Source organism: Equus przewalskii, chromosome 24 (genome assembly GCF_037783145.1).
Source record: "Equus przewalskii isolate Varuska chromosome 24, EquPr2, whole genome shotgun sequence".
Lineage (NCBI taxonomy): Eukaryota > Metazoa > Chordata > Mammalia > Perissodactyla > Equidae > Equus > Equus przewalskii.
Genome location: NC_091854.1, coordinates 10,136,674 through 10,162,120, shown reverse-complemented (window position 1 = coordinate 10,162,120; position 25,447 = coordinate 10,136,674). Strand labels below are relative to the sequence as shown.

Below are 25,447 nucleotides of genomic sequence, written 5' to 3'. Positions count from 1 at the left end.
CTCATCAGAAATGGAAATATCAAACTTCTTGATATGACAATACATTAATGTCTTACTTCTGAACTAAAAATATGCGTGAGCATGGGGGCCGTGGCTATTTTACTAACCACAGTATCCCCATTGCCTTCTGCAATGCCTTCTACAGTGTCCAGATCATGAGCAGTGGTCAGTACATATTTATTGAATAACTAAATCATGATTAAAAGCGCATGCTTTGTGTCAGTCAGGTCTAACTTGAGTTTGGCTCACAGTATCTTGGGTGTTGGACCTGGGAAAACAAAATATGGGAAATCCCTCCCACAATGCACAAACATGGCTTCAGGAATGTGACCTCTTGCTGCTATTGTATTTGTCATTCTCATCGTATCACCATCACCATCATCATCTTATCATGTTAGGTGTGGCTTGATGGTTCTATGACCCTGATGAAACCCTTGTCTCTATGAGATAAGTATGTTGTACAAACAAGAGGCAGGAAGCTTAGAGTTTTTACTTAGATTTGTTTTATAATTTTAGTGATGGTGTCGAATTTTGTTCTGATATCAGTTATTTACTTAATATTATATTTAATAGGAAATAGAAAGGATAATTACAAGAGACTTCTGATTCTGGCAACGTTTAGAACTAGATAACATGAAGAATTTCTCATCATAAAATATTACAAAAAGTTAATAAAATAGAGCAAACATCCTTACCCATTGTATTGGTTTACCAGAGCTGCCATAACAGAATGCTATACTCCTCCTTCTGGCCCCTCAAAGTTCATGTCCTTCTCACATGCAAAACATATTCATCCCATCCCAACATCCCTCCCCCAAATTATTAACCCATTCCAGCATTAACTCTAAATCCAAAATATCACCTAATTATCATCTGAATCAAGTATGGCTGACTCCAAGTATGATTTATCCTGGGGAGAAATTCCTCTCCAACTGTGAACTTGGGAAACCAGATGAGTTACCTGCTTCCAGTATGCATTGATGCGATAGACATAGGATAGACATTCATTCCAAAAGGGAGAACTTGGAAAGAAGAAAGGAATCTTGGGTCCCAAGCAAGTCAGAAACCTAGCAAGACAAATTTCATTAGATTTTAAGGCTGGGAATAATCCTCTTTGGCTCTCTGCTCTGTCCTTCTGGCCCAGTTGGGGTGGTGGACCTGTCCTCCAGGCCCACCGGGGCAGCAGCCCAACTTCCTCATTCTGGGTGGCAGCCCTGCCTTCTGGATCCGAGGAGGAGATGACCTTGTACCTTAGCCCGGTGTCCTCTGGGCTCATGGTGGCAGTAGCAGCCCCACTGGTTTCTTTCTTTTTTGTTTTTTTTAAAGATTGGCCCTGAGCTAACGTCTGTTGCCAATCTTTTTCTTTTTTCCTGCTACTTCTTCTCCCTAAATCCCCCTAGTATATAGTTGTATATTTCAGTTGCAGGTCCTTCTAGTTCTGCTATGTGGGACACTGCCTCAGCACAGCTTGAGGAGTGGTGCTCGGTCCACGCCCAGGATCCAAATCAGTGAAACCTTCGGCTGCCAAAGCAGAGTGTGTGAACTGAACCACCCAGCCATGGGGCTGGCCCCCCCACAGCTTTCTACATCTGTGATTCTGCCCTCAAAGGCATTCTCCCTTCATTTGGTCCTGTCTCTGTGCTGCTCAGTCCAGGCGGTCAGTTTTTCTGCTAGTGTAAAATTCTCAATATCTTATTGATTTCCTGGGGGTCCAAGGTCTTCCAGAGATCTTTCCTAGATAACTACATCGCTATTCCAGCTCCTGCTGAGATGATTGAATGGATCCGTGAGCCACACACTTAATCTCTTTAGTAAATGGTTGTCCAGTCACAACCTTGGTACCGTTTCCTGAGTGTTCTATCTGAATAGGCTAGAATCTTCCAAATCATCAAGTGCTAGTTTGTTTTGGCTTAGCTATTCCGTCTTCCATTTATCTGTCTCCTGGCGTTTTACTATAAGCAGCAAGGAAAAAATAGGCTGCGCCTTCAACACTTTTCTTAGAAATCTCCTCAGGTAAATATCCAAGTTCATCACTTGTGAGTTCTAATTTCAACGAAACACTACAACACAATTTGGCCAAATCCTTTCCACTTTATAACGAGGATCACCTTTCCTCCAGTTTCCGATAGCATGTTCCTCATTTCTGTCTGAGACCTCATCAGAAGCTACTTTAACATTCCCATTTCTAGCAACGTTTTGGTCATGACAATATACGTATTCCCTAAGACAATAGAAGCTTTCTCTACAGCTCCCCTCTTTTCTTCCTGAGCTCTCACCAGAATCACCTTTAATGTCCATATTTCTACTAGTAGTCTCTTCAAACCAACCTGGCATTTTCCCATGATGCACCTCAAAACTCTTCACACATGTGGAACTCTTCTCACATTCTCTACCTATCACCCAATTCCAAAGCCCCTTCCACATTTTTAGGTATTTATTACAACTTCCAGGTACCAAAATCTGTATTCATTTCCCAGGCCTACCATAACAAACTACCACAGACTGGGTGAATTACGTAACAGAAATTTGATGTCGCATAGTCTTCGAGGCTAGAAGTCCAAAGTCAAGGGGTCAGCAGAGTTGGTTTCTTGTGAGAACCGTGAGGGAATAACGTGTTCTAGGCCTCTCTCCTTGGCTGTAACTGGCCATTTTCTCCCTCCATCTTCTCTTTTCATTATTTTTTTCTCACCTCTCCTCCAAATATGAATTTTACACTTATTGTTGAAATTTATTTTACTTTTGAATACATTCAGGTTGATGATCACATTTTTCTCAGTACCTTGAAAATATCATTGGACTATAATCTGATCTCCATTGATGCAGCTGAGAAGCTTTCAATTCTGTCTTTTTTTTGAAAATCTGTTTTTCCTCTGTAAATGTCTTTTGACATACATATTTGTATTTTATAATTTTTCTCTGATTTACTCATGTGAATTTACTATCTTTTGTACTTTGATTCAGCGTGTTTCTGGCATCTGCAGATGGGTGACTTTATAATTTCTGGAAAATTCTTAGTTATTATATCTGCAAGTATGGTTTCTGCACCATTTCTGTTTCCTCATCTATATCCACTGTTTAGATGTAAGTTCAACCCTCTTGTTTTATCCTTTCTATTAACTAACGCCTGCTTCACCCTGAATCATTTCCCCTGATTTATATTCCAGGTCGTTAAATCTCTCTTCACTTGAGTCTAGCCTGTGTTGAAATGGATCCTTTGATTTCCAAAATTCAATGATGATAATTTTTGTTTTTAGATGTTCTATAGGTTCATTTTATTTTTTTATTTATTTTTTTCCAGTTTTTTTTTATTGAGTTATTGATAGGTTACAATCTTGTGAAATTTCAATTGTACATTAATGTTTGTCAGTCATGTTGTAGGTGCACCACTTCACCTTTTGTGCCCACCCCCTACCCCACCTTTCCCCTGGTATCCACTAAACTGTTCTTGGTCTATAGTTTTAAATTCCTCATATGAGTGGAGTCATACACAGATTATCTTTCTCTTGCTGGCTTATTTCACTTAACATAATTCTCTCAAGGTCCATCCATGTTATTGCAAATGGAATGATTTTGTTCTGTTTTGCAGCTGAGTAGTATTCCATTGTATATATGTACCACATCTTCTTTATCCATTCGTCTGTTGATGGGCACTTAGGTTGCTTCCACGTCTTGGCTATTGTAAACAGTGCTGCAATAAACATTGGGGTGCACAGGACTTTTGGGATTGCTGACTTCAGGCTGTTTGGATAAATACCCAGTAGTGGGATGGCTGGATCGTATGGTAGTTCTATTTTTAGTTTTTTGAGGAATCTCCATACTGTTTTCCATAGTGGCTGCACCAGTTTGCATTCCCACCAGCAGTGTATGAGGGTTCCTTTTTCTCCGCAACCTCTCCAACATTTGTTGCTATTAGTTTTAGATATTTTTGTCATTCTAACGGGTGTAAGGTGATATCTTAGTGTAGTTTTGATTTGCATTTCCCTGATGATCAGCGATGATGAGCATCTTTTCATGTGCCTATTGGCCATCAGTATATCTTCTTTGGAGAAATGTCTTCATGTCTCCAGCCCATTTTTTGATTGGGTTATTTGATGTTTTGTGATTGAGTTGAGAGAGTTCTTTATATATTAAGGATATTAAGCCTTTGTCAGATATATGACTTGCAAATATTTTTTCCCAGTTAGTGGGTTGTTTTTTTGTTTCAATCCTGTTTTCATTTGCCTTGAAAAAGCTCTTTAATCTGATGAAGTCCCATTTGTTTATTCTTTCTATTGTTTCCCTTCTCTGAGAAGGCATGGTGTCCGAAAAGATCCTTTTAATACTGATGTCAAAGAGTGTACTGCCTACGTTTTCTTCCAGAAGCCTTATGGTTTCAGGTCTCACCTTTAGGTCTTTAATTCATTTTGAGTTTATTTTGGTGAATGGTGAAAAAGAATGGTCGATTTTCATTCTTTTACATGTGGCTTTCCAGTTTTCCCAGCACCATTTGTTGAAAAGACTTTCTCTTCTCCATTGTATGCCCTCAGCTCCTTTGTCAAAGATAAGCTGTCCATAGATGTGTGGTTTTATTTCTGGGCTTTCAATTTTGTTCCATTGATCTGTGCACCTGTTTTTGTACCAGTACCATGCTGTTTTGATTACTGTAGCTTTGTGGTATGTTTTGAAGTCAGGGATTGTGATGCCTCCCATTTTGTTCTTTTTTCTCAGGATTGCTTTAGCAATTCGGGGTCTTTTGTTGCCCCATATGAATTTTAGGATTCTTTGTTCTAATTCTGTAAAGAATGTCATTGGGATTCTGATTGGGATGGCGTTGAATCTGTAGATTGCTTTAGGTAGAATGGACATTTTAACTATGTTTATTCTTCCAATCCATGTACATGGAATGTCTTTCCATCTCCTTATGTCGTCATCCAATTCTCTCAGAAAGGCCTTGTAATTTTCATTATATAGGTCCTTCACTTCCTTAGTTAAATTTACCCCAAGGTATTTTATTCTTTTTGTTGCGATTGTGAATGGTATTGTATTCTTGAGTTCTTTTTCTGTTGGTCCATTACTGGAGTATAGAAATGCTACTGATTTATGCAAATTGATTTTATACCCTGCAACTTTGCTGTAGTTGTTGATTACTTCTAACAGTTTTCCAATGGATTCTTTGGGGTTTTCTATATATAAGATCATGTCGTCTGCAAACAGCGAGAGTTTCACTTCTTCCCTCCCTATTTGGATTCCTTTTATTCCTTTTTCTTGCCTGATTGCTCTGGCCAGGACCTCCAGTACTATGTTAAATAAGAGTGGTGATAGAGGGCATCTTCGTCTTGTTCCTATTTTCAGGGGGATGGGGTTCAGTTTTTGCCCATTGAGTAGGATGTTGGCTATGGGTTTGTCGTATATGGCCTTTATTATGTTGAGGTAGTTTCCTTCTATGCCCATTTCGTTCAGAGTTTTTATCATAAATGGCTGTTGGATCTTGTCAAATGCCTTCTCTGCATCTATTGAGATGATCATGTGGTTTTTATTCCTCAGTTTGTTGATGTGGTGTATCATGTTGATTGATTTGCGGATGTTGAACCATCCCTGTGTCCCTGGTATGAATCCCACCTGATCCTGATGCATGATTCTTTTGATGAATTGCTGAATTCTGGTTGCCAAAATTTTGTTTAGAATTTTTGCATCTATGTTCATCAGTGATATTGGCCTGTAGTTCTCTTTTTTCGTGGTGTCCTTGTCAGGTTTTGGTATCAGCGTGATGTTGGCCTCATAGAATGTGTTAGGAAGTGTTCCATCTTCCCTAATTTTTGGAATAGCTTGAAAAGGATAGGTATTAAATCCTCTCTGAAAGTTTGGTAGAATTCCCCAGGAAAGCCATCTGGTCCTGGGGTTTTATTCTTTGGGATGTTTTTGATTGCTGTTTCAATCTCTTTTCTTGTGATGGGTCTGTTCAAATTGTCTGCCTCTTCTTGAGTGAGCTTTGGGAGATTGTAGGAGTCCAGGCATTTATCCATTTCCTCTAGGTTATCCATTCTGTTGGCATATAGTTTTTTGTAGCATTCTCGTATAATCTGTTGTATTTCTGCAGAGTCTGTTGTTATTTCTCCTCGCTCATTTCTGATTTTGTTTATTTGAGCTTTCTCCCTTTTTTTCTTTGTAAGTCTGGCTAGTGGTTTGTCAATTTTATTTATCTTCTCAAAAACCAGCTCTTTGTCTCATTGATCCTTTCTACTGCCTTTTTCGTTTCAATTGTATTTATTTCTGCTGTGATTTTTTATTATTTCTCTCCTTCTGCTGACTTTGGGCTTCATTTGTTCTTTTTTCTCTAGTTCAGTTAGGTGTGCTTTAAGGTTGCTTATTTGGGATTTTTCTTGTTTGTTAAGATCTGCCTGTATTGCGATGAATTTTCCTCTTAATACAGCTTTTGCTGTATCCCATATGAGTTGGTATGGCATGCTATCATTTTCATTTGTTTCCAGGTATTTTTTTATTTCTTCTTTAATTTCTTCAATGATCCATTGCTTGTTCAGTAGTGTGTTGTTTAGTCTCCACATCTTTGTGCCTTTCTCAGCTTTTTTCTTGTAATTAATTTCTAGCCTTATAGCACTATGATCTGAGAAGATGCTTGTTATTATTTCAATTTTTTTAAATTTGTAGAGGCTTGTCTTGTTTCCCAACATCTGGTCTATCCTAGAGAATGTTCCACGTGCACTTGAGAAGAATGTGTATTCAGCTCCTTCAGGGTGAAGTGATCTATATATGTCTATTAAGTCCAATTGTTTTAGTGTTTCATTCAGCTCCACTATTTCCTTGTTGATTTTCTGTCTGGATGATCTGTCCATTCATGTGAGTGGGGTGTTGAGGTCCCCTACTATTATTGTGTTGTTTTTAACATCTTCCTTTAGGTGTGTTAATAGTTGCTTTATGAATCTTGGTGCTCCTGTGTTGGGTGCATAGATATTTATAAGCGTTATTTCTTCTTGATGAAGTGTCCCTTTGATCATTATATATCATCCCTCTGTGTCTCTCTTTACCTGTCTTATTTTGAAATCCACTTGGTCTGATAGGAGAATTGCAACACCTGCCTTTTTTTCCTTGCTATTTGCTTGAAGTATTGTCCTCCACCCCTTCACCCTGAGTCTGTGTTTGTCCTTGGGGCTGAGGTGTGTTTCCTGGAGGCAACAAATTGTTGGATCGTGTTCTTTAATCCATTTTGCCACTCTGTGTCTTTTTATTGGAGAGTTCAATCCGTTCACATTGAGAGTGATTATTGATGCATGTGGACTTAATGCTGTCAATCTGTCGCTCATTATCTTGTTTTCCTTTGTTTCTTTTCTTGTGTGCTTTAGACTACCCATTTAATAGTGCAATTTCTTATGCTGGGTTTCTTAGATTTTTCCTTATCTATGATTTGTGACTCTGTTCTGTACTTTATTTTAGTGTCTACCTTGAAGTTTGTATTTAGAATCTCGTGTATAATATAGTCTGTTCTCTGGTGGTCTCTTACTTACTTGACCAATACTGATTTAGACCCTTTGCTCTTCCCCTCCTAAATAATTATTTTCATTTTTTATTCCAACTCATCTTATTAATTGGTAGTTAGAGTGCTAAGATCGTCCTTGTTTTGGTAGTTTCCTTATTTTTACCCTAATGCTATAGTTGAATATTTGCTATCCTGTTCTGGTTCTATCCATCAGTCTCCCTAGTCTGTGGATTGTGTCCCCTTTCTCCCTTTTTTCTTTTTTCAAGTATGAGAGCCTTCTTGAGGATTTCTTGTAATGGAGGGCTTTTAGTTACACATTCCCTTAACTTTTGTCTGTCTGGAAAAGATTTAATTTCTCCCTCATATCTGAAGGAAATTCTTGCTGGATAGAGTATTCTTAGCTGAAGGTTTTTATCCTTTAAAGCTTTGAATATATCACTCCATTCTCTCCTAGCTTGTAGGGTTTCTGTAGAGAAATCCGCTGACAGTCTGATAGGGGCTCCTTTATAGGTTATTCTCTTTTTTTTTCTTACTTCCCTGAGTATTCTTTCCTTATCATTTCTATGTGCCAACTTTACTATTATGTGCCTTGTGGTGGGTCTTTTTACATTGACAAATCTAGGAGATCTAAAACCCTCCTTTACACACATTTCTCCGTCGATCCCTAGATTTGGGAAGTTCTCTTCAATAATTTCGTTAAGCACACTTTCTGCTCCATTTTGCTTTTCCATATTCTCGGGAATTCCTATGATCCTTATGTTCTTACTCCTCATTGAATCCATTATCTCTCGGAGATTTTCCTCATTTTTTTTAAATTCTTAGTTCTCTTTCTTCCTCTGTCTGGCGCCATTCAGCCTGTCTGTCCCCGATTATGCTGATTTGCTCCTCTAGGTTGTCTACACGGGCATTCAGGGAATCCGTATTCTGTTTTATCTGGTCCATTGTGTTTTTCATCTCAAGTAATTCTGTTTGATTCTTCTTTATGATTTCAATCTCTTTTGTGAAGTAACTCCAGAACTCAGCTTGTTTCTCTATCTTTCTCTCTACCTCATTGAGTTTTTTGATTATAGCTACTCTGAACTCATTATCACTTAGTTTACCTACTTCCAAGTCCTCAGGACTTAATTCTGTGTTTTTATTGTTTTCCTTCTGGTCTGGGGCTTTTATAAATTGCTGGATGGTAGAGGAGCGGTTTTTTCTCATGGTGGTAGAATTCAGTTGCAGTTACAGCCTGTCGCCACTAGATGGGGCTCAAGAGCGGCGTGTTAGCTCTCCGCCTTCGGGGCAAGATGGCTGCGCCCACTGGCTTTGTTAGGGGGGAGAGGCTGTTACTCACACACGCAGGTCTGGGTTCAGATCAGTTCTGTTCTCTGGTCTCCCAAGGCCCTTGATTTATAGGGTCCCCGCAGACGGAAGCTTTCCCCCGTCAGTGGGTCTCCACTGAATCAGCGGCAGGAGTCCTGGATGATCCCCCGGTCGCGCGGCCCCTCCCCCGCTCCTTCCCGACCCCCGCGGCAGGGATCGCAGACTCTAGGGGAGGGAGCGATGTTCTTTCCTACCGTTCTGGCACCTCCGAAGGTGTAAGCAAGATTATGATCTCCGCCTTCTTGGTATTATAGGTCTCTAACGAGCTGGCATTATGTTTATTCTCTGAAATTCAGTTCTTCCAATCTTTTGTTGTATTTTGGAGGGGAGAGAATCCCGGGTCAGCTCACCCCGCCATTTTGCTCCGCCCACTCCTCTCTATAGGTTCATTTTATAATGTAATATGTCATTTTTGTAGATTACTAATTTCTGCAAATCTTTTCAAGCTTATCTTTTATTTATTTGTTTGTTTATTTATCTTTAGTTTGTTTTTTTGAGGAAGATTAGCCCTGAGCTAACATCCACCACAAACCTTCCTCTTTTTGATCAGGAAGACTGCCCCAGAGCCAACAGCCGTGCCCATCTTCCTCTACTTTATATCTGGGATGCCTACCACAGCATGGCTTGCCAAGTGGTGCCATGTCCACTCCCTGGATCCGAGCTGGCGAATCCTGGACCACCAAAGTGGGACGTGAGAACTTAACCGCTGTGCCACCAGGCTGGCCCCCTTATCTTTTATTTTTATAAGTAATGAGAATGATCAAAATTACTCTTTCACAACACAGCTGTTTAATTTCTTTGGTAATTATAGTATATAGTCAAGGTTCTCCAGAGTGGTGTTTATATGTATACATATACACATGTATATTCATATATGTAAAGAGAGAGAGAGAAAGAAAGAGAGAGAGGATAGATTGATTACATAGATAGAGAGACAGAGACAGAGATTAGTTTTGAGGAATTGAATCAATTGTGGGGGCTGGCAAGATCCTGTAGGCTGGAAATTCAGGCAAGAGTTGATATTACAGTCTTAAGTTCAAAATCTGCTAGGCAACAGGTTGGAAACTCAGGCAGGATTTCTACATTGCAATCTTGAGCAGAAAACTTGGTATTTGTTTTTAAGATCTTCAAATAGTGAGTTGAGGCCCACCCAAACCATGGTGGGTAAGCTGCTTCAGTCAAAGTCTACTGGTTTAAATGTTAATCACATCTAAAGACTACCTTCACAGTGATATCTAAACTAATGTTTTACCATACAGCTGGGCACCATCACCTAGCCAAGTTCAAACATAAAATTAATGTCAAGAAAGTGACACCTGTGAGGGCTGGCCTGGTGGCTCAGCAGTTAAGGTGGCACATTCCACTTCGCCGGCCTGGGGTTTGCCGGTTTGGATCCCAGGTGTGGACATGGCACTGCTTGGCAAGACATGTTGTGGTAGGCATCCCACATGTAAAGTAGAGGAAGATAATCATGGATGTTAGCTCAGGGCCAGTCTTCCTCAGCAAAAAGAGGAGGATTGGTGGCAGATGTTAGCTCAGGACTAATCTTCCTCAAAAAAAAAAAAAAGCGACACCTGTTCCTATTACACTGTGACCAGGGGTAGGAGTTCCGCTTCACTGAAGCAAGCCCAGATCATAAAAACACCTACCACCAGGAGCAGTTGTCTCAGGATGTCAACCCATTTCATGGTTTGGATCTTTTGGAGCCTTCAAGAAAAATACAACTCACACAGAGAAGAGGCAGGGCAAGATCAGCTTCAATAGTAAGCATCAGTCTCCCATGGCCAAAAGGTCTTGCTCCACAGCTAATGCAGGGAAAGGGTCTGCACACATCTCTCTTGTACTGCAGGTGAAGGACCCCTTCCCTCTCATCCATGAACAGAGGTAGCCATATGACACACACACTAATACTTGTACTAGTTTCTGATAAAAAAAAAAAAAAAAACAGCCCTTGAGTTCTGTGGAGACTCATGTCTACTAACGACTGGCCCTGAGGGTGAGGATAGTGCAGGTCACAGCAACTTGATGGGGAAAGAGACCTTGGGCTCTGGTCCCTTCTACAAAATGACACAGCTAAGACATTGCAAAGAACACCCAGTGGGGGTGCAGTCCTCTACATGTCACTGATGGGGGAGTTCTGGCTGCATGAGCTCTTATGTCAATAGCTGTTGCTTGGGGACACCTAGGATGTGGCTGACTCCGGACCTCACAGTCTTCTCAAGCAGCAGAACTGAGACTTCTTGGCCCTCTCAATAAGGGAATAGAGAAAGGCTGCTATAATCACTGGACAAATGATGCCCTCAACATTATTTCAGGAAGAAATTGAAATTTGAATAAAAAGTATAATTTTACCTCAGGAGAAGATTCTCCTCTGACTGGAGGACCATGATGGGCATGAGAGGGTTGCATGATAAAGATCTTTTCCTTTAAAATTTGACCTCACAATTGACCCATGAGTCAAAAGTGAGTGACATCATCATTCATGAGTGATTGTCATACGAGACTCAAACTGAATACATGGTGAGACAATCCCTTCTCTGCGGACACCCAATGAACATTGTGGCAAGTCTCAGCATGCATGTCCTTGCATTTTCTACGAATTGCAGTCCTAATTCATTCTGCCCTCTTTGTATCAGGATCTTAAAACTACACCCTTTGTTTTGAGAGTCCTTTGAAGCATCTGTCATAATGAGGATATAGAAAAGTGGAGAACTTGGAGATAAAGTTAATTTATTCATTCAACCGATATTTTCTAGTTACAGATTAGGTGCTGAACATAGATTAAAGAAGTGAGATTACAGTGACGCAGATAAATCCGGCCCTGGTAGCACACGTCATCAGGGATACAGACAGAAATTGGCAATTTCAATTCTCAAAATCATGTGGTAAGGACAATGGGGGCACAAAGGAGGGCCACCCCTTCCAGTTTAGGGGATTCACAAATTCAAAAACTTCAAGGAGAGACCAGTCAGCAAAATAAAGGGGAGGATCCAGAGGTGTGTCATGAAGAAGTCTGAATACAGTGTACAGATGCCTAGAAGAAAGAGGTAACATGTCAAGATTGTGCAACTGGCAAGAGTTCCTGATAACAAAAGCTTAGCCTGTAAACATCAGTCAGCAGAAAGGGAATTCCAAAAACACCAAAAATACACTGCAGGCACAGTACACGTCCAAGACCTTACAATGCTAATTTGCAGTTGGAAACCAAAAGACCCACTAGCTGGGATTTCAGAGTCACATGATCCTTTATACCTTATTTTTCAGAGAATTTAAGGAAGTAGAAATCAACTTCATAATACAAACAAGATTCAGATATAAACTTTGTTTTTTGCAGTATCTAGACCTCGCTATTAGATCTCTCTTTTGAGCTGGTGTAGGGGAGGAAGACAATTCCTCTGCCCCCGAGGTCCTTCTGGCTGGTCCAAGAATTAAATCGACATGAGACGGAGCAACACAACAAAAGCAAACAAAGCTTTCTAACATGCATGTGTGGCAGAAACCCAGGAAAGCTGAGTAACTCACCAGAATGGTGGTTTCACCTTAAATACCATCTTCAGCTAAAGGCAAAGGAGGATGTTGGGGGTAGTGGTTTGGGACTTCACCTTAAATACCATCTTCAGCTAAAGGCAAAGGAGGATGCTGGGGGTAGTGGTTTGGGACTTCAAAGGGGAGGAAGGCAATTCATATGGAAATGGAAAAGCAAGTGTTTGGTAGATAAGAATGGGCTTGGCGAGGACCCTCGCAGTCTACCAATACCCAGAGTTATCTATAGCAATGGCCTGTCCGGGAGACAGGCTTCCCATCTGAAATCGTTGTAGGCAGTTAAGGGGAAGGTCAACGTTTCTTTCCGACTCTCTTGTCCTAACCAAGAGACACATTTTAGGATGGCCAATTCTGATCGCCCACCTTGGCTAATGCTTTCCCTGGAATGCAAAATTCCCTATCACCACCACCACCACCATCATCATCATCATCACCCTCAACACCATCATCGTGGTCATTGTGTTTTCTTTCTTGTACTTCTGAACTGGTATTACCTCTTCACTATAAAATCTCCAAAAACACAAAAGTTTATGCAAAATAAAGTATTTCTCTCATTCCTGATCTCAGCAAACTAGTTTCCTGCAGAAGCAACCAAGATCACTAGTTTCTCATGCATGACTCCAGAGGTCATCTAAGGGTATACACACGTGAATATAAGGATTGCATTCTTTTGCAGAAATAGTCTACTATCCCTATGGGTTTGCACCCCAGCTTTTCCACCTTACAATATAGCTGCTAAATTGTTCTGTATCATTACAAATAGAGCTCCATCTCTCAATTTGCTGGCTACATAATATTTCATTATATGAGTGTGCTAAAATTTACATTACCAATATCACATAGATGGACATATAAGTAGTTTTCAATCTTTAAAATTATAGCCAATGTTGCAGTGGTCACCTTACATATACATCATTCTGTGACTCTGTGTGTTAGAGAGTACGTGTGTCCTAAAACTTAACCTGTTGGGCCAAAGTTAACACAGATTAAAACTGAATTAGTATTAGATACAATTTTCAATAGACATTTTAAACTTGTACACCCTTAAAAGTACATGTTTTCAAAAACGTTAGGAAGACAATTCGATAGCATGTGAGGTGAAACACTGTTTCATTTCTCTTACTTTGAGTGATCTGAATAACTTACTTTTCTACAAGCTGTCTAAAGTTGGTCCATTTTTATTGATTTGTGGCTCTTCATGACACATAACTTGCATAAATTAGCGCTTTTCTCTGACATAAATTTGGTTGTCTTTTCCAGAACATTTTTTACTTTTGAATTTCTTCATGCTTTTTTACCACAACAAATTTATTTTTGTGTAGTTTTGTCTGTATTTTTACATCTTTGGGTTTCATATCGTTTGAAAACAAATTGGATGTTCCAAGGTAATTTGATAATTATCTGACAGTTTCTGTTTCCATGGAGTTTTTTGATGTTTCAGTCTAAGGTCAACCTGAAATTTACATTGTGCAAGGCTCATAATGGATCTAATCACCCTTGTAGTCTATACAGATGTCCAGTTGTTTGACCACAGGTATCACGCAGTTCATATTTCCCACTGAGCTGAAATAACACTTTTCGCATACACTTAATTCCTGTGTGGTATTGGTTCTATTTTTAGACTATCTACTGTGTTTTGTGGCTATGCCTTTGTATTGTGCCTCAGTGACTCACTGCTCTAATCATGGAGGTTCTATAAATTTCATTGTAACGCTTTGGCATTGTCTTGGCTTTTTAATTCGTTTTGATCAACTCCGTTTAAATTTTACAATCAGCCTCTTTGAAATTTTCACTCAGAACACATAAAACTCACAGGTGAACAGAAAGAATTGATTTACATATGGAATTGGCCCTTCCTACTCAAGACACAGCATATATATCCACTTGTATGGTTGTTCCTATGTAACTTACAGAAGAATTTTCTTTTTTCCTGAGGAAGATTCACCCTGAGCGAACATCTGCTGCCAATCTTCCTCTTTTTGTATGTGAGCATGGCCACTAACAGATGAGTGGTGTAGGTCCGTACCCAGGAGCCTGAACACAGGCTGCTGAAGCAGAGTGCACTGAACTTAATCACCAGGCCACTGGGGCTGGCCCCAGAAGCATTTCTTGATAGGTATATTCCAAGTTTATTTTCAGAATATTTCAAATTTGACCTTCTCTGTTCTTCTAATCAGTTGTTTCTGCTTCCATTATATTACCTGTCCCATCACATTTACTCTACCTTCTGTTTGCCAGGCATTGATGCCCTATAGTAGGTACTTTTATGTTTTTATCTTAAAATTTTGCTGAAAAACAGAAAAAGTGTATACACATAAAAATAAGCCAGATGCTGTTATGAAAACTTGTAAAAGTTACCTGAAACTACTCTGAACAGAGGTACTTGGTAATTAGTATCAAGAAACGATTTATGGCCTCCAAAATTAGAAACCACAATGAAGGCTTTGAAGGATTTTCCTTATCCTTATTTTTCTTCTTCTTTGAAGTGCAGTCGTTTTTAGTATTTTCCTTCTCTTCCAGCAGGGTTTTCATTTGGGCCTAAAAAAGTGTGGTATGTTAGGAAAAGGTAAACTTTTAAAAATCCCAATCTTTCAAGAATGTGGTTTATATTAACGATTTATAAAATTGTCTGTATTTTCCTTCTAAAAGTCTTCTGTCTCATTAGATCTTGAGGAGATATTGTTCACGGCAGGAATATATCCTGGTTTAGGCTGGGGAAGTGAGAGGAAGCGTAGTACAACCTTAGTCACATTTACCCATCACCAGGGTCTTGCCAGGGTGCTAACCAGGCGATGAGGACAATTGTTGTAAGATATTCTAACCAAAATTATGCTGTTTGGGAGAGAGCCTTCTGTCTGAATGGCATGAAGCCTCACCCACATCTTAGAAATAATGGGAACTCCTAAGCTGTCTATAAATCTGATATAAACACTTCCAGGTAGGAGGAGAGAGAATTCCCCCTTGGCTGTGTGCTGACTCAGGCAGGCTACCCTCTCCTGGGACAACTGCAGCCAGGTTAGGAGCTGTCATGACGTCCCCTGCATTTCTAAGTCTGTGCCTATCTGATAGTTTTAGGTCAACTAGGATCTACCTTAGGGTCTTTGGGTGGTAGTAGGGTTCCTGATAATTGGCCATAATCTTGGTAAAGTGACCCAGTAGCTACTTATATTAGATACACCTGCTTAGAACATTTACTTGCTAAACCTGGGAACCCCATTTAACAGTGGCTCCAGGAGATCGTCTCTCCAAACAGCAGCAGCACACGGCCTGGGAAGGTTAGCTATACTCTATAATTGTGTGGAGGTACCACGGTCTTCCTGGACTCTCCAGAAATGCAGTGTGAACAGAACTCAGGTGCTTTGACATCCACCATTAAACACTCAGGGCTCCGAGTGACTCAAATGCAGTAAATGACAATGGTACTTCTCCCTATGACTTTGCTTTAATTTTCACCCATCCCTTCCTGAGGTTCCAGAGCTTTGTTCCCCAGTCACTGCCCAGACCCTGGCCAGGCTTACCTCAAGCTTCTGAATCTTCTCATCCCGCTCTCTCAGTTCATTTCTCATCTTCTCTTCCATTTCAGCTTGGAGTTGCTTGAGGACTCTTTCTTGATTGTCCAATTTTTGCTGCAGCTCTTTACACTTTTGCTCAAGAAGCTCCTTTTCCCTCTCAGCTTCCTCTCTTTTGGCCCGCTCTTCTGCTCCAGGAAGATTTTAGACAGCAAAGAGAACAACAGTCAGGCCTGAGAGCTCCAACCCGCATCCCCCAACCCTCCACTTTTTCAGAGGTCAAACTCTCTTGAAAAGGCAGATGCAAATGTCTGAAGTCACCTGGTGACCACCCATCAACAGCAGGTCTGAGAATGTGAGAGGAAAGGCCCTGGCTGCCTGTGCTGGATGCACAACCACAACTTGCCTTCCTTTCAGACAGAGCAGAGTGTGTTCACACAAAGAGAGGAAGCTCCTTGCTTCCGGAAGGTCTTCCTGTCAAGAGCTCTCAGAGGGCATTGCAGGAACCTACCCACCCCACTGTGAGCTGAGCCCTCCCTATACCTGCTAACTGCTCTTCGGCATAACTGGGGAGGTTGTCTTTCCTCAGGAGGCACGCCTCTGCTTCCTCCTTCATCTTCAATAAGTCCTGGAGGACACAGGAGGCAAAACACATCAGGCAGATCAAACCTGAACTTCCATTGAAACATTCTGAAAAAAGATCCATCCTGATTAACATTCCCTGGTTGCTTCCCACTGCCTACGAGTAAAGTTTTCAAGCTCCTGCCTACCTCCCTCCCCTTCCAGCCTCCTCTGCCAGTGCTGTTCCCACCACCCATGCTCTGTGCCACCAGTCAGAAGAGCGTGTAATTTTACAAACACTTAATCTTAGGCGCTTTCATATTTTTCACGTGCTGTTTTTCTGCTGGCTGCTCCTCCTGTAACATACCACCCTGGATAATGTGTTCCAATCATTCCAAATTACCTCTCACTCCTCTGCCGGGAAGATTTCCTAGATCACCTTTCCCATGGGAAACCATTGTATCTTTCCATTTGTACATTTGTATCACTGGTACATTTTAAATGCATGAAATTTATGGTGTGTGAACTACATCTCAATAACAGTGTTAAAAGAAACTTGAATTACTAACCCCTCAGAGAAAAAATACTCTATTTAAGACTGTTGATAAGTTTCTTAACTCCCTGGGCCTTCCTTGTGAAGTTTTGGGTTATATTATAAATTTGCAGCTGTAGTGTCCTGTGATTCTATCCACAGGGTATCATTAACAGTAATACGACCAAGAGCGAAATAAAGAGAAGCTTCCCAGAGAAACTTGAGTTGCTACGAACGAGAGAGAGTGCACAGAAAAAGCTCAGAATAACTTGTGTTCCAAGCACATAGGGAGACTTTGCGAGTATTCAGTCAAGGAGGACATCGGAGTGTCTGTTCTGACTTTGCTTCAGAGGTTAGCCGGATTTCCAGATAAAGTGCCTGAGTTTCGAGGAAAGGAAGATAAAATAGTGTAATACAGTCATTTGGAACTCTCTTACTCAGAAGAATTAGGATCCTTCTACTATGAATAGTAAAGAATCTATGGCCAATAAGGCGGCCTCTACATCAAAGACTTAACACGAAGAATCAAGTATTAAGACAAATTACCATGTACATATTCCTTAACACCGGCTTGTCAAATTGGATGGAGTGCTCCATGAAGCCTTTCTCGTGGCCCATGATTGGCTGAATTTGGACCATTTTTGTGGGAACTTCTCTCAGCAGAGCTGTTGAATTCTCAGGCTAGGACAGAGGTGTCACCACATCCTCCAAACAAGGACTTACACCACTGTTGAAGGCATCCACCAAGGTCACCACCAGAATCTCCAGCCCTTAATGAAACAGAACATTTAGGGGATCAATGAGATTCAAAATTAGAAACTACAATTAGAAAATGATTTTTAAGAAACCTTATGCAGGATGAAACTTTGTAAATCCCATCGCCTCCTACTAAATTAGTGATTTCCTTCCTAGTCATTCTTTCTTCTGCGGTTCTCCAGGTCACTACACTTAAAAAAGTTAAGTATCTTCCTTCAGCTGACATGCTCTGGTATATTCTGGAAAAAGAATTTCCCAGCAAAGCATAATAAAAATAACATAGGCAATCATACAACTCAATAACCCAAAAAACAATCAATCCAATTAAAAAATGGGCTGAGGGACTAAATGGCTGTTGCCGCAGCTGCAGAGGCCAAGGAATGACAGGTACCGCCAAGGCCACTCGGTTGTTGAAGCAATCAAAGTTTATTGATGAAGGGACACAGAACGAGGAGCAGGGATAAAGGGGAACAACAAATCGGTACTTTCAACATCTACAAGAGTTTATACGGCGGGTGGCAGGGCCGATTGTCCGGGTCTGAGGCGAAGGGTCCTTTCCTCAGCGAGACTTCCAATTGTTCTATGCCTGTGACTCCCTTTTATCCTAAGGTTTCTCTAGGTTCTGACTCAGGGTTTCAGACATTTGGATACTTTGAGTTATTTCTTCTTGTTCCCACGGATGGGGTGCTTCTATCTTTTTTGTTCCCTCGGATGGGATGTTTCTAAAGTCCTGTCAGGTGCCTGTCGGGGTGGCCAGCCCAGACAAGGAACATGACACAGGACATATTCTTTGTAACTTGTGCCTTAGAGTCAGGGCCGAAGTGGCCATCTTTGACCCCAAGCCCAGACACATTCCTTTGTGCAGGGCCCAGGCCCAGTGTCCTTGGAAGGCGGGGAGGTCAATGAACTCTGTACAATGGCCGTTTTTCCCAGTAAGATATCCAAATTGCCAACAGGTACATGAAAAGATGCTCAACGTCACTAATCATCCGAGAGATGTCAATCCAAACCACAATGTGATATCACCTGACACCTATTGAGGTGGCTGTTATCAAGAAGACAAGAGATAAGTGTTGGTGAAGAGGTGGGGACAAAGGAAGCCTTGTGCACTTTTGGGGGGAATGTAAATACATTCTGCCACTGTGGAAAACGCTATGGAGCTTCCTCACAAAACTGAAAATAGAGAAACAATATGATCAAGCAATTCCACCTCTGGATATGTCCAAAGAAAATGAAAATAGGATACTGAGGAGAGAGATGCAATCCCATGTCATTGCAGCGTTATTCACAACAGCCAAGATGTGGAAACAACCTAAGTGTCTGTCAGTGGATGAAAGCACAAAGAAGATGTGGTGCACACATACGATGGAATCTTATTCAGCCATGAGAAAGAAGGAAACGCTGCCATTTGCCACAGCATTCCTGGACCTTGAGGGCATTATGCTAATTGAGATAAGTCAGAAAAATACTGTATGACATCACTTATATGTGGAATCTAAAAAAAGCTGAACTCATAAAACACAGAGTAGAATGGTGGTTACCAGAAGCTGGGGGTGGGGGAGTTAGGGTATGTGGTGCAAGGTTACAAACTTGTAACTGGTAGGTAAATAAGTCCCGGAGATCTAATGCACAGTAAAGTGATGATAGACAACAATACTGTATTATAAACTTAAAGTTGCTAAGAGAGCAAATCTTAATGTCACCACCACCAAATAATGATAATCACATGACATGATGGAGATGTTAGCTAATGCTGTGGTGGTAATCATATTGCAACATAAAAATGTATCAAATCAGCACGTTTTATGCCTTAAACTTACACAATGTTAGAAGTCAATTATATCTCAAGAAAAATAAATTTAAAAATAAATAAAAATAATAAAATAGATAAGAGGTCACCAAGTGAGGCAAGCTTTATATATATGAATAAATATATAAATATAAATATAGATATGTTTATCTATGCTTTGGGTGCTCACTGAGAAGAGCACTTATCACACAGGATGTCTCCTTGGACGCAGTGATAACTTGCAAACCTAGAAGAGTCTCACAGTAGAATAAGATCGCAAAGTCATTCTCTGGCCTCAGACTTATCCAAAGCACGCATATGTCACCACTTCTGTACTTTTCTGTGGCACGAAATGCAGGCTAGTGTTGGCCGTCTTCAGGCTGCTGCCTTCATTATTCCCCCAATATTTGATGAAGCTAGGGATGAGATACAGGGTATCACCAGTCCCAATGTTTTACTTCCATAAAATAATAATATTCAAGTATGCATCAACAGTACAAAATTTGCTAGCTCCCCTGTGTGTGCTTCCATCCCTGTCCTCAGTGATACTTACGAGACCCTGCAAAGTAGGCTTATTGTACCCACTTTGCAAATGAGATCAATGGGGCTCAGAAAGTCCAAGGGATTTGCCCAAAGCACATAGTGAATAAGTGGTAGACCCTGGATTTCAAATCTGGAAGGTCTGCGTTAGTGTTCTATGCTTTGCACGCAATTACCAGGCAAAATAATCTTTCCCCAAAACAAGGATTACCCCATACTCCTTGATCAGTAACTTCCAGGGGATTTCTACGGACTCTCCTATCCCAAAAATATTTCTTCTAATATATTACTACGACCTGATGGGCCCCTCCTTTTTCTTCAGACTCCAGCCCTCACCCCACAAACACTCAGCGTTTTGCAGACCTGGCTGTCTCCTAGCACAGCTAGTGCTTCCCCAGGGGCTCCAGTTCACCTCAGGTTTATGAGACATATCCTTCTCCTTATTTCATTGCTTGTTATCCAGTCCTATTTATTATGGCCTTTTGCTTATTCCAACACATCTCTTGAGCACCTACTATGCACCACAAACTGTGCTTGTGATCCCAGCCCTGATATCAGTTCCCCTACATTGAACCCAGCATATATGGGGCTGAAACCAAAAGCACTCATCCCCTTCTCCTGCTTCTCTAAGTTACATTCATATGTAAAGATCGTTTTTTTAAACCTTTGTATCCCTGAACTTCACAAGGCAAATAGAAGTTACAAATTGTTAGAGCCCAGGTGGCCTCACGCTAACGTTTTGGCTAGTTACAGGTCCTTTGAAGTTTTCTTACAGGGAACCTGATATCCAGAGAATATCAAGAAGCTGAAGCTTCCCAGACCCCATCTCCTCAGTTTCCTGACACCAGAATCCACCATCCACCATAGAGGCAGACGACCAAGGATACTCCCCTGCGGATTCCCTTATCTCACCATCCTCCTGCCTGAAAGCAGCCTCAGGAGGCCAAACGCAGGCTGGTGGGAAAGCACTGACCTGCAAGGCCACAGCATCCCACCACACACCTGAAAACTCAAATAAGACCCCCTACCTCTTCTCCTTTGAGGAGGTGGAACTGAGTTCTAAGTAACTCCCATCTCCTTGTTCTGGCTGCCTTCAGATAAAACTCTTTCCTTGTCATAAGCCTGGCATTCCTGTTTTCATTTTGGTCTCTCTCTCGTGTGATGGGTAAAAGAACCTGTGTTTGTAGCTGGTAACACTTGTGTCTTCGGATAAAAAGTTAAATGAGCTGTAGTCTCTGCCCTCAAGGAGATACTAAGGTAACTGCATCAGTTAGGATTAGGCTTAGCTGTGACAAACAGAAAAAAATGGCTCATAAATGATTTACATTTAATCCTCTCTCTCATAAATTTCAAGGTTAGTGGTCCAGGGATGGTATGGTGGTTTCGTTTCTTAAAGGATTGAAGGCTCAGAACCTTTCTGCCATATGCTCAGCCGTCTATAAGGGGCAGCCCAGGATGTGAGATGATGTGCCATCATATTTGTATTCTAACCAGAGAGTGGGGAAGGGGAGAAAGATAGGCCTCTCTTTTCAGAACTATCGCATCTGCATAAAACAAGTTCCTTCTTAAATTATTCACATTATCGTACACAACCACAAGAGAGGTTGGAATTGCCATCGTTATTCTGGGAAACCGTCTGCATGGCAAACAAGTAGGGGCACTATGAGTATAGGAGAAGGGTAGAATGGACATTAGGGGACAGTTACCAATGTTTTGTAGTAACCATCTCAAATTAGGAAGATGACAGACAATCTAACGTGGATTACAGTTTATGGTTTATCACTCTTGTTATTATCTCCACTAAAGTCTAAGATTAGGGGTACAAGTGCCGTGTCTATCTTGTTCTCTGCTTAGACCCCAGGCTGGGCTCACAGAATGCACTCAGTCAACATTCGTTAAATGGAAATCATCCTGAGGAAAGAGGTCTATGTGAGTGATATGGGTAACTGAATCGTGTGTTGAGATGACTTAATTCAGCTTAAGAAGACAAAAGAAGAAAAGCCTTGGGGAAATCTAAGGGGTGATGGTCCTGGGGGAGCATAAGGTTTCAGAGGCGTGGAAGACAGAGCTGAGCATCCAGAAGAGAGAAGAGATCACTGATATTAAATACCCAGAGAATTCACAGCAATTGTCAGCAAGGAGGCCAAGGATGACCTGACTGAGCACAGGATGACCTGACTGAGCACAGGTTTACTTGAGTGATAGAATAGGACCCAGAGCCGGAGAAAGGAGCTGGGAAGGAGGGAGAGCCAAAGAAGGCAGCTCCTTTCCAATAAGGCAGAATAGGATCTCAGGAGATATGTGCTGAAGTATTTTGTGGTGAAGGGTCATGGTCTCTGCTACTTACTTGCCAAATAATAATCAGAATAAGGAAGTAAATAGAAGAAAGTATACATCTGTTCAAAAACAGAGAATGCAAGTGTCACAAAATGTTGCCACAGGGTGAATCTCAGTTAAAGTTATATAGGATGTCATTATAACCTTATATCTTTTCTGTAATTCAGAACCGTTTTTTCAAAACAAAATTTGTTTTCATATAATTAAGATTAACATCACAATTATTTTACAGGCATCCAGGCAACTACTTGGCTATTTTATTTAAATGGTTCTCTGGGAAATCTCTATATTTTTCCTGCAAGAATATATAAACAACATTAAGTTGAAATGTTTCCAAAGTTAGGTTTTAAATCTTGCACATTTAAGATGTATCTTTTGCATTGAAAATTTTCCAGGTGTACGGTTGACTGCTCATGTGACCTTAGCAAAGATTTGACCTACGTCACCTTTTCAGTAATTATTAAGCTTAAAATAATTGCTTCTACCTGAAGGGTTATTTGGAATTTTAAATGAGGTGTTGCAAGCTCTCGTCTTAGCACAGTGTCCTGTACAAAACAAGCTTTCAATAAATGTTTCCTGAATTAGATCAAGATTAATCTACAATAACACAATGACCAATCGGCCCATTGGACAGTTTATTTCATTGCGTTCTGCAAGAACTATGTTACAGAGACACGAGTATATAAATTAGCTTTTCATCAGAACAAAACAATAATCGGCTGAGATGCTTTGCCCCTGTTCAACCACCCACTGTCGGATTCTTCAGACTTTGGGGAATGAGGAGAAGGAGCCCCTCAAAGCCACGTTACAATCTCTGCACTTGTAGCCTCTTCTTCAGAGAGAAGATTCGGGGCACTGTTAGAAGATATGACTTGTACTGCAAATGCCACTTTTGAAAATGAGACCTGTGGTGTCTCAGCTGTGAATAAGCCATGAGCTTAATTTCAATCAACAAAGCAGTGTTCTCCCCTGTTCAGAAGTGGTTTTTAAAATTGGATGTTCATGAGAATCACCTGGAGTGGGTGTTAACCCCCCAGATTCCCACACCCAAGAATCTCTGTGTGACTCTCACAAGAGTCGCTGGTGAGTCTCACATTCGTACAAGAAACCCGGCTATGCAAAGACTCAATTTTGACGATAGACTCATTTTGAACTGTTAAAGGTTAACATAGAGGTACTGAAATCCTTCCTAGACGGGGATTTTAAAAGCCCTCACTCTGGTGATCTCTAAGTAAGTGTGACTAATAGATAAATAAGAAACTATCATTTCTGGTGATAACAGTCTGTCAACTAGAGGAAGTCCATTTGTTCTCTGTATCCGCAAACAACCGTTTCTGTGAAGGGGTGTCATTTGATCAGGGAGGTTCTTTCAAGAGATCTGAGCCTCCCCTTTTGAAAATCAGTTTGAATCCGAAGAGAGAAGCACTTCTGAACATTTTGTTGAGATCTCAGAATTTACCTTTAGCCACATTTCACCATGTTGTCATAGGTGTCCACGGGATTTGGTTAAACAAATCGGTGCATATTAACCTCCCTGAGTCGAGTCACAGAGGCCTTTGTAGATGCGAGAACTTTGGGAGGTAGTCTTCCATCCAGGGTTCTCAAACTGGGCCACGTATTAGAATCACCTGGGAAGTCTTTAAACCAATACTGATGCCCCCACCACCCTTCCAAATCATTAAATCAGATGAGAGAAAGAGAGGCAATCATCAGTACTTCCTAAAATCTCAGGACTGTAGGATCTCTGCATCTCAGGATGCAGCCAGAGTTGAGAATTATTGATTAGACGATCCTCCTGCATGGTACTATGAGGAAAGCTGAGGTCACAGAGAAAAATGCCTCCTGGCCCTTGTAAAGAGCCAGGAGGAGACCCTAACCTCTCCATCAGCTTTCTTTCCTCTCCACTTGCTGCTGCCCTCACAGTGGCCTTACTCCCAATTCCTCTTCTCATCCCACTTTTACCTCAGAAATCAAGGGTTTTAAGCCCAAACCTAACGTGCATGTAAAAGAAAGTTTGTAAATGAACATACCTGCTCCACAGCACTGCTGATCTGTTCAAAAACTCAGCCTTGCTCTGTTTCCTCTGCCTGCTCTTCTTCTAATTTATAGAAGCCGGAAATAAAATGAAGGTGTTCACCATTCCGAGAAAGGAACTGGAGCATAAAACTGAACCTGAAAGTGAAAGTAAGTCAAGGTATCTTTAGCTATTTAGAAAAGGCGGGCCAGACTCAAGCCACTAAAGCCTGAGAAAGCAGGGGAGAGAGGGAGGCGGGAGGATTCCAGTCACCCTGCAGTTAGGCCTCAGGAAACATCGCCCTAAGTAGCTTGCTCTATTTATACCCATCTTGCCTCTCCACAAATGGACCATGATTAATGTAGGTGCCCATTTTGTTGTATTATACTTCTTGGAATTCGTGGAGCTTATTGAATGAGTAGGTTAATGTTTTTCATCAAATTATGGAAGCTTTTTGTCATTATTTTTTCATCTATCTTTTCTTCCAGTTTCTCTTTCATATACCCATGTGACCTCTATATACATTGACACACCTGATGGTGCCTCGCAGCTCTGTGGAGCTCTATCTGCTGTTGATAATTCTTTTTTATTTAAGTTGGATTATCTCTGCTGATTTGTCTTCAAGTTCACAGATCTTTCCTTTACTGGCTCGAATGTGTTGTTGAGATCTACACTATCTACTATATTTCTTATTCTGGTTCTTATACTCTTCCAGCCTGGAATTTCTTTTCTTTTCTTTCCTTTTCTTTTCTTTTTTTGAGCAAGATTAGCCCTTAGCTAACATCCACGCCCATCTTCCTCTACTTTAGATGTGGGATGCCTGCCACAGCATGGCTTGCCAAACAATGCGTAGGTCCACACCCTGGATCTGAACTGGTGAACTCCAGGCAGCCCAAGCAGAGCACGCAAACTTAACCACTGCGCCACTGGGCTGGCCTCCTCTATTTGTTTTTTTCTGATCACTTCTACCATCTTAGTATTCTGTAGATCATGAGTCATTTTCATCATACGTAGAGTCTGTAAACATGCT

General features: G+C 41.0%; 1 protein-coding gene across 1 annotated transcript; it reads right to left on the bottom strand.

Moving 5' to 3' along the window:
* Positions 1 to 11,549: 11,549 nt before the first annotated feature.
* Positions 11,550 to 25,224, bottom strand: LOC103544200 (guanylate-binding protein 3-like). Its single transcript, XM_008511050.2, has 6 exons — positions 24,434 to 25,224; positions 17,528 to 17,751; positions 16,432 to 16,516; positions 15,898 to 16,076; positions 14,738 to 14,917; positions 11,550 to 11,870 (listed from the first exon to the last, which is right to left on the bottom strand). The coding sequence occupies exons 2-5, from the start codon at positions 17,618 to 17,620 to the stop codon at positions 14,744 to 14,746; spliced, it is 531 nt and encodes a 176-aa protein (XP_008509272.1). The 5' UTR covers positions 17,621 to 17,751; positions 24,434 to 25,224; the 3' UTR covers positions 11,550 to 11,870; positions 14,738 to 14,743.
* Positions 25,225 to 25,447: the final 223 nt, after the last annotated feature.

Excerpts from the sequence above, each read along its gene's own strand:
- LOC103544200 (XM_008511050.2), bottom strand. The coding sequence starts at position 17,620 with ATGGTCCAAATTCAGCCAATCATGGGCCACGAGAAAGGCTTCATGGAG. Across the intron at positions 16,077-16,431 it reads TGCCGAAGAGCAGTTAGCAG|AAGAGCGGGCCAAAAGAGAG; the intron begins GTATAGGGAGGG and ends TTCCTGGAGCAG. Across the intron at positions 14,918-15,897 it reads AGAAGATTCAGAAGCTTGAG|GCCCAAATGAAAACCCTGCT; the intron begins GTAAGCCTGGCC and ends ACACTTTTTTAG.